Source organism: Wyeomyia smithii, chromosome 1 (assembly GCF_029784165.1).
Source record: "Wyeomyia smithii strain HCP4-BCI-WySm-NY-G18 chromosome 1, ASM2978416v1, whole genome shotgun sequence".
NCBI lineage: Eukaryota > Metazoa > Arthropoda > Insecta > Diptera > Culicidae > Wyeomyia > Wyeomyia smithii.
The window spans coordinates 108,760,163-108,770,340 of NC_073694.1; the positions used below are offsets into that span (position 1 = coordinate 108,760,163).

A 10,178-nucleotide genomic window follows, 5' to 3' on the forward strand; every position below is an offset into this window, starting at 1 on the left:
CTTAGCATTTATGAGCGATTATAGCGAGCAAGGTCACATGATCAAAGCCGAATATCCTTGTCCTGATGGTTTTGACGTAGAATACGTCTTACGGCAACAATTACAGGGATCCAATTTCAAAACCGAAAACATCGAGAGCGTCACAAAAATTGTCCAATTTAAAACGTTCTAAACCCAGTCAGTTTCCAACCGAATTCTGTCATTTTTGCAGCAATCGATTGGAAAATCATTAAAGCACCCGTCCAAATGCAGAAAATTGTAATCTGATTGTTCAAACTATTGTAAAATTGAAAATTGTTGAACATTGTCGAAACGCAAATGTCGCAAATTTTGATTGGTCGCTTGCTGCCTTTTCCTAAAAAGGACGACAGAATGGAGTGCCTAGTTAGCCGGGAATGCACTCTTCGGGCTTTATAAGAGACTGTTTCTCCTCAAGCAAATCAGTTTACTAGCAGCAGGCAGCAGCAGCGGACAACAACACCGATGGCAGTAGGCGAAGTGGATTAGCATCGGGCAACAGCGGCGGTGGTAGTGGTTAGCTGCAGTTTTTACTTCTTTCAGTGCGGCTTGCCTTCGATCTGAGTTGGACCCCACCAGCGGTAATCCAATTCAAATATCGTTGGAAGAATACAACCCGAAACTGAAAGAGACTCGCACCGCCAGGTGGTTTGAGAAGCCACCATCATCCAGCGTATGTAGGGTGTGTGCACATAACGTGTGTGAATATTTGTAGCGTGTATCTTCTACTATATAAAAATGGAATTCCGTAACGCTTGATCTTATTGATATTATTCCCTCAGTCTCTGAGGTGTACAGTAATCATTACCATTTTGAATCGTTTTTTTAGCATGAAAATGTTCGCTGATATTCAGGAAAGACATTTGAGAAAAAATAGTAGGTATCTCGTAATTATTGAAACTTGAGATATTATTCACAAAACTACGTAAAACATGCAAAATTGTGACTATCTGTGCTGAATTTGCCTCTAAATCAAAATTTAAAGCGATGACATATGATTCTTTTTTCACTAAAATGTTTGTTAATGTTTAGGAAATACATTTGAGAAAAAATAATTAGTATCTGATAACTAAAACTTGAGATATTATTCACAAAACTACGTAAAACATGCAAAATTTTGACTTTTTATACTTAATTCGTCTCCAAATCAAAATTCAAAGCGATGACATGTGATTCTTTTTTCATTAAAATGTTCGTTGATGTTTAAAAAGACTTTTGAGAAAAGATAACAGGTATCTGATTACTAAAACTCGAGATATTATTCACAAAACTACGTGAAACATGCAAAATCATGACGTTTATGCTGAATTTGCCTCAAAATAAAAACTCGAATCAGTGATCTGTGGTTTTTACTATTATAAAATGTTCGTTGTGTTTAGGAAAGAAATTTGAGGGAAAAATTATAGGTGATTATTTGAAATTTAAATGTTTTCCACAAAACCACTTGAAAAATGCAAAACCATAATTTTTTAGGCTCAATTTGTCTCTAAATCAGAATTCAAAGCGATGACACGTGATTTTTTTTCAATAAAATGTTCGTTGATATTTAGAAATGACATTCGAGATAAAAAAAATATTTATCTGATAAATTAAAATAGAGATATTATTCACAAAACTAAGTAAAACATGCAACATCATGAATATTTTGGCTCAATTTCTCTCTAAATCTTAATTCAAAGCTATGATATAGGTTTTTTTCAGGCTTCTTCCGTTCTCTCGATTTTTGCCCAAATTTCCTTTGGAACTAGAGGACTAGACTTTCTCTCACACTAGAACTAGACTTGGAGAACTAGACTTTCTCTCACACAGAGTGAGTAATTATCCACATTTAGGCGTAGAGTATTTCAGTCGCAGAGTTACTTTTCACTCTTAATCATCGCGTGTTAGGGGTAAACATTTGTTTGCTCTCTCAGTTTAAGAGGGAGTCGTTTTCGTTAGCTTCTCCTTTACTAGAAGAGAAGTTGGCCAAACATCAAAACATTTAGGTTCACATTGAAGCCACATCCTAACCGTTTTCGAATTTAATATTATAGGAAGATTCACAACTCACCATGGGTGCGTATTCTGCAGAAAGTTAGATTTTTTACTGTTTTTGCCGCACCCCAGAGCGATGAGAACGGTAACGCAATGCTCAGTTGGTCGCCGAGCAATTTATTTAATTTTTCTTGCGTGCGCGGATGAGCAATTTAAAGCAATTTCACTGGTTTTTTCGTCAGAGAAACTATTAATCTGCGCTCTCTCTACAGCAGATGGTGTGATGCACATTGAATGTAAGCTCACAGTTGTTAAGAGGGAAGAAAACTCTTTCTCTTTAAGATGAAGATGAGCAAAACAAAGCCTGGTTTTTTCCATTAAAATGTTTGTTTATGCTCAGGAAAGACTTTTGAGTAAAAATAACAGATTTTTGATTACTGAAAATTGAGATATTATTCACAACACTACGTTAAACAAGCAAAATCATGAATATTTGAACTCAATTTGCCTCTAAATCGAAATTCAAAGCTATGATATGTAATTGTTCTTCATTGAAATGTTTGTTAATGTTCAGGAATGATATTTGAGGAAAAATAATAGGTATCTTAATGCTAAAAGTTGAGATATAACTTTAAAAACTACGTATGTTTGAAGATGATTTTCTGCCTACAAAAAACACATCAAAATACTCTTTTTAAAATTTATATATATTATACATATAATACATGCAAAATTTAGACTTTTTGAGCATGAGCTCAATTCGCCTGTGAATTAATTTTTTTTTTAATAAAATGTTCGTTGTTCCTTCAACATCTGAAAATATTTTCTTGCAGAAGAATTTATGTTTTAATTTGGTACAAATCGAGCAGAAAAAAATTCCATTTCTGATGTTTTCGTAGTTTTGTGAATAGTAACACATTACGGGATTTGAAATACTTTTTTACTTTTACCAAAACTAGATCTTGGGATATTTGGCTGGAGGAAAGGCCGCATTTCATTTTTTAATTTCTACGTAGTTATGTGGATTAAAACGTTAACTTCTTCTCAGACGTGTTGGACACCAACATACATTTTCGTTATAAAAATTCACATGTTATCTCTTTAGATATGATTATAGAGGAGAACTAAGCATGAATTGTCACGCTAAATTCTTCTTACTCTGATTTCTTCTTTCTAAAAGTTACATAAAAAGAGGTTTTACTGTGAACGAGTGACGAATATCCGGTTATCACCCGAGTGTGGTATATTCGGAACTGGGATGACCCCACATAACATTTTCCAAAATAATGACTTCTGGTTTCAGGAAAATATTCTAAAGTGGTATTTGGCCAACCATTTCAATACTTCCGAAACCTTCGAACTCCATACGTCATTTTGAAATCCGAAATGGCGACTTCCAGTTTCTATAAAACATCCCCAAATCACAAAATGCAATCCAATATGGGTTTTTCCGTTCTGTACGTTCTCAGAATGTTAAAGTACTTAAAGTGATGTTGGACGAATAAGATGTGAAATATTTTTGAAGTGAGTTGTGCTAATAATGCAATGAATTATAAAAAAATGATTCCTAATTTTGAAACTTTTGATCCCGAGCATCGCCGGGAACTAGTTGAACGTCCCTGATATATAGTTTGTATGGCTAGCGTGTGTGGCTTGCTATATAGCGTGTGGCTAGCGTGTGTGGCTTTCTATAGAGCGTGTGGCTAGAGTGCGTGGCTTGCTATATAGCGTGCGTGGCTAGCTGTATAGCGTGTGTGTATGTTTATAGCGTGTATGTGCATGTCTATAGCTTGTGTGGCTTGCTATTTAGGATTTAAACTACATAAGAGGGCGTCAAACTGTCCTGCATTATTGAAATCGGTTCCGAATGCAGATAACGAACAAATTGCCTTTTTTAAGATGAAAAAAACGACACATACCCTGGGTTTAACGTGGCAACCCCGATAAGACGTATTCCTAACAAAACTGCACGAAAAAGATTTCCACAACGGTCCAGTAACCAAACGATCAATCTATTCAGACATAGCCAAATTGTACGACCCTTTGGGCTTGTTGGGACCAGTGATCTTCGCAGCAAAGATACGATTGCAACGTTTATGGCAGCTTGAGGTTGAGTGGGACGATGTGTTATCCGATGATGAAGCTGAACACTGGACTACCTTTCGAAATCAATTGGTACAGATGGGAGAAATACCAATTAAGCGCGGTGTCCTTCCGTACAGTTTCCCTTGCCAAGTGGAGCTTCACGGATTTTGCGATGCGTCCAATCTCGGTTATGGAGCATGCGTATATGTACGTTCGGTTAATAATTCCGGACATTGCTCAATTATTTTTATTAACCTCAAAGTCTCGAATTGCACCACTAAAAAACGCTAAACCGACAATACCGCGTCTTGAACTTTGCGGTGCACGTGAACTTGCCCGATTAATTTCAAATATAACGCACAATTTGAACATAACTTTTTCCAAAATTGTTCTTTGGTGCGATTCTACCACCGCTATTTCTTGGATAGAAACCGACCCAAGCAAGCTGAAGACATTTGTTTGCAACAGAGTTATCGAAATACAGCAACTGACCAAAAATATGGAGTGGAGACATGTGAGCACAAATGATAATCCAGCTGATTTCATATCGCGTGGACTATTACCTAGCTAGATCCGAGCATGCAAGCTTTGGTGGTTTGGTCCGACGTTTCTGACCAAAGACGAGGCAGAAAAATTCATCTTGTTCGCAAGGCAGAGCAGCTTTAGGCGAATGCAACATGTCATGGCATTCATCGACCATATTCAGCGAGGTAATCACAAGGACCATCGATATGGGCAGCTCACCATCCAAGAATTAGACGAGGCAACGAAGGCGATGATAGGCATAGCCCAGAGAGAAGCATTTCCCAGAGATTTCCGTTGTCTCGAATCTGGTCAGGTAATTCATCAACAGAGTAAGTTAACTCAGTATTCAGTGTTTCTAGATAAAAGTCGTTTTGCTGTTATGCGAGTTGGTGGAAGGAATCATAATGCTTCATGGATACCGATACATCAGAGGCATCCCATGATTTTACCACCCGGTCACCCATTCACACATGCAGTTGTAAGAGCATATCATGTTGAACTTCTGCATGCTCCACAACAGCTATTACTCAACGCGTTGCAGAGACGATTTTGGTTGGTACACGGTCGCAGCACTGTACGCTGGGTCATTCGACGGTGTGTTACTTGTTTCAAGGCGAAACCAGTGACAATGCAACAGATGATGGGCAACTTACCGAAATCACGCCTTGAAGGTGGCTACACATTTCGAAATACTGGAGTGGATTTTTGTGGTCCTGTGTATGTCCGTCAGCAAAATAAGCGGTCAACTGTCGTGTATAAGGCGTATGTGGCAGTCTTTGTTTGCTTCGCCACGAAGGCGATACATTTAGAGCTGGTTTCCAACCTAACGGCGGATACATTTATTGCCGCATTACAACGCTTCATTTCACGCAGAGGTAAATGTGAATGATTGTTTTCAGATAATGGTCTGAATTTCGTTGGTAGCAAGAACAAGTTATGAGAGATGTACGATATGTTCCGGTCTCAGCTGTTTAAGCACAAGCTGGACGATTTCTGTTCAAAGGCAGCCATAGACTGGCACCTGATCCCGCCTAACGCTCCACACTTCGGCGGATTATGGGAGGCAGGTGTACGATCTGCCAAATATCATCTTAAGCGCATAATAGGGACGGCTAATCTAAATTTTGAAGAGTATGCAACCGTTCTTGCGCGCATCGAAGCCGTTCTAAATTCGAGACCGATTACACCAATGTCGGTAAACCCTAACGACGTCGCGCCTTTAACCCCTGGGCACTTTTTAGTGGGACGACCTTTAACGGATATTGCTGAGCCCGATGTCACCGATCGCAAAGAATCAACACTCTCCCGTTGGCAGCGACAAACGCAAATGGTGCAACATTTCTGGCGTCGATGGTCAAACGACTATATTACGACATTGCAGAATCGCAACAAATGGCACGAACGTTATCCAGTGAAGGAGAATCAAATGGTCATCGTACGTGAAGACAATCTCCCTACCATGCAATGGAAACTCGCCAGGATCAGTAACGTCATTCCGGGCCCGGACGGTCTAGTGCGAGTTGTGGACGTCCGTGTAGGCAATAAGCTGTTCCGACGACCAATTGCCAAGCTGTGCCTTCTACCAATAGCAGACAACTTCCCATCGGCCGACAACGATTATAAAAATGATTGAATGATTGAAATTTCTCAATTTTAATGGGGCCAGAATGTTCAGAATTGAAGCATCTTATAAAATTAGTTTGTAATACGAAACCTAGAGGGAACCTTTTTTGTTCTAATAAATCGATGTATCTCTCATAAGCACATACCGTAGAGATAAGCTATTTTCGCTCTCCCGAGCTTCACTATGAAATTCTTAAGATTAAACGCTCTCTTGGCTTTTGACCACCGTACGATAAGGTTGTGTTCCTTTGAGGCTGTCCGAAATCGCCAATACGTTTCCCGTGGCCACTGATAGTTTGCTCGTGTGTGCAGTTATCGAAGACTTTGAACAAATTACAATACTTCAAAAATCCAAATTGCTAGACTGAAACTAATACACGATAAAACTAATAGAGTAGGAATTACAAACTAACTTACAAACCCAATGAACATCAACATCAATGACTTAGTTTATATCACTAACGAGAATAGAAAAAAATTCGATTCATTTTACACAGGTGTAAAAATTGAGGACCCGTATTGTACAATAGAACATGTTCATTCTTATAACAAATTTCAAGCTGATAAAAACAGGCTTATTAAAGCGTAATAATCATTTATGTCATCAAAATCAAATTACCGAAACATTTTTTTTCTCATATTATATCTACAAATCATTTCATATTATATTATATTTACTAATCATATTATATTCACGGTTTTTTTTCACGCGGCACGTATCCCCTGCGTAAAAAGCGACTTTAGTGTACATATTTTGGTTAAAAATCCCACCCACCGAGGCTATCTTTCGAAACAAGACATATAAAACTCAAAAAATCATTGCTACGAAAGTAGGTGAAGTGTTGAGTTTTTCTCTGAATACTGTGAAATTCGGTTAGATCAGTCATAATAAGACAATCTATATATATTTATATATCTATATATATATATATATATATATATATATATATATATATATATATATATATATATATATATATATATATATATATATATATATATATATATATATATATATATATATATATATATATATATATATATATATATATATATATATATATATATATATATATATATATATATATATATATATATATATATATATATATATATATATATATATATATATATATACTATATATATATATATATATATATATATATATATATATATATATATATATATATATATATATATAATATATATATATATATATATATATATATATATATATATATATATATATATATATATATATATATATATATATATATATATATATATATATATATATATATATATATATATATATTATATATATATATATATATATATATATATATATATATATATATATATATATATATATATATATATATATATATATATATATATATATATATATATATATATATATATATATATATATAATATATATATATATATATATATATTATATATATATATATATATATATATATATATATATATATATATATATATATATATATATATATATATATATATAATATATATATATATATATATATATATATATATATATATATATATATATATATATATATATATATATATATATATATATATATATATATATATATATATATATATATATATATTATATATATATATATATATATATATATATATATATATATATATATATATATATATATATATATATATATATATATATATATATATATATATATATATATATATATATATATATATATATATATATATATATATATATATATATATATATATATATATATATATATATATATAATATATATATATATATATATATATATATATATATATATATATATATATATATATATATATATATATATATATATATATATATATATATATATATATATATATATATATATATATATATATATATATATATATATATATATATATATATATATATATATATATTTTTTTTTTTTTTTTTTTTTTTTTTTTTTTTTTTTGTTTCAGGTGAAGGGGAAATTTGCATCCAAACCCCTGAGGTGACCAACCTCAGGGAGTGTGGGGTTGGTTTGAATCAGTGACCGGACCCACTAAAACCCCTTCAGTCTCCAGCCCATAATACTCCCCGGACCACCGCTAGGTATTGCTTCGGGGAGCGGCTTTTGTGCTCTGTGCACCCTCTTGGTTCTTTAGGTCTTTTTGCTAACTTAGCTAACTAACCTGGAGACTGGCCGTTAGCTAACACTGGCGTGTCGGTGGTCAACCTGTCGCCTGTTTTGCAATTCTAAAACTATTTGAGAGGCGGCTGTACAAACCGCCCTCCAAATGTTTGGGTCTTTACACATCCTCCGAACTAGGTTGTCCGGAGTGGTGTCTGGCCCGCTCACTACCATCATGTCGCTCCGCGCATGCACAAAACGAGGGCACACGAAGAAGACATGCTCAGCAGTTTCTTCCGCATCCGCGCACTCGGGACACATGGGGGACCCCGCATGCCCGAATCTGTGTAGATACTGCCTAAAGCAACCATGGCCTGACAGAATCTGTGTCAGATGGAAGTTCACTTCTCCATGGCGCCTCCCGACCCATCCGGATACATCCGGAATAAGTCGATGCGTCCATCTACCCCTTCGCGGAATTGGACCACTCCTGCTGCCATCTGATCATCGAGAATGATCTTCTGGTACCTCGTATGCCCCTTGTGTCACGTTGATCGAAGCATTCTACGTCCTCCTTAATGGCTATGCTGATAGGCAACATGCCGGACAGGACGCAGATTGCGTCGTATGACACAGTTCGATACGCGCTCGCAACCCTCAGGCACATGAGCCTGTAGGTACTTTCCAACTTACTCCGATGTTTACTAGTACCTAGTGCTTTGGACCACACTGGCCCGCCATATCTCAGTATGGACGAAGTCACGCTAGCTAGAAGTTTCCGCTTGCTGCCGTACACTGCTGAGCTATTGGACATCATGCGAGATAATGCTGCAATAGCCATTGAAGCCTTCTTGCAGGCATATTCGACATGGCTCCCGAAGGCGAGCTTGTCATCGATCATCACCCCCAGCAGCTTCAGGGAGCGCTTAGAGGCGATGGTGCAATTCCCGACACTGATCAACGCCTGTTGCTTCGACTTGCGGTTATTGACAACTGAAATCTCCGTCTTATGATGCGCCAGCTCCAGTTTTTTGGAGCGCATCCAGTCCTCGACGACGCTTATAGAGTGCGAAGCCGTCAACTCAACCTCCTCGATCGACTCGCCGTAGACCTCAAGTGTGATGTCGTCCGCAAATCCAACGATCACAACCCCTTGGGGGAGCTTTAGTTTCAGCACTTCATCGTACATGATATTCCACAGTACCGGGCCCAGGATGGAACCTTGTGGAACCCCTGCGGTAATTGGGACACATTTTTGACCCTCGTCTGTGCTGTAAACTAGCACACGATTCTGGAAATAATTTTCCAGAATCCTGTACAAAGACACCGGAATGTCTAGTTTCCGAAGCGAGTGGGCTATGGAATCCCAGCTAACACTATTGAACGCATTTTTCACGTCCAACGTGACGATTGCGCAATAGCGAATGCCCCATCTTTTACGCTGGAGTGCTACCTCTGCTGTTTTGGTGACGGACAGAATAGCATCCACCGTAGACTTGCCTTTTCGGAAGCCGAACTGGTTACTCGACAGACCGTTTGCACATTCGGTGTACCTAACCAGTCTATTGAGAATAACCTTCTCGAGCACCTTACCCGCCGTATCGAGCAGACATATCGGTCTGTATGCCGACGGGTCACCAGGTGGTTTCCCTGTCTTCGGCAATAAGACCAGCTTCTGTCGCTTCCATCTGTCTGGGAATGTACAGTCATCCAGGCACTTCTGCATGACTTCCCGAAATAGTCTGGGGGCCTCTTTGATGGCCTTCTTCACAGCCAGATTC

General features: G+C 36.6%; 1 protein-coding gene across 1 annotated transcript; it reads left to right on the forward strand.

Annotated features, from left to right (window-relative positions):
• The first annotated feature begins 5,545 nt into the window (after positions 1–5,545).
• On the forward strand, positions 5,546–6,235 carry LOC129717061 (uncharacterized). The gene has a single exon (XM_055666905.1). It carries the CDS (start codon positions 5,546–5,548, stop codon positions 6,233–6,235), a length of 690 nt encoding a protein of 229 aa, XP_055522880.1.
• Positions 6,236–10,178: the final 3,943 nt, after the last annotated feature.

What these genes read in the sequence shown, in the direction of transcription:
- LOC129717061 (XM_055666905.1), top strand. Translation starts at nt 5,546, where the DNA reads ATGTACGATATGTTCCGGTCTCAGCTGTTTAAGCACAAGCTGGACGAT.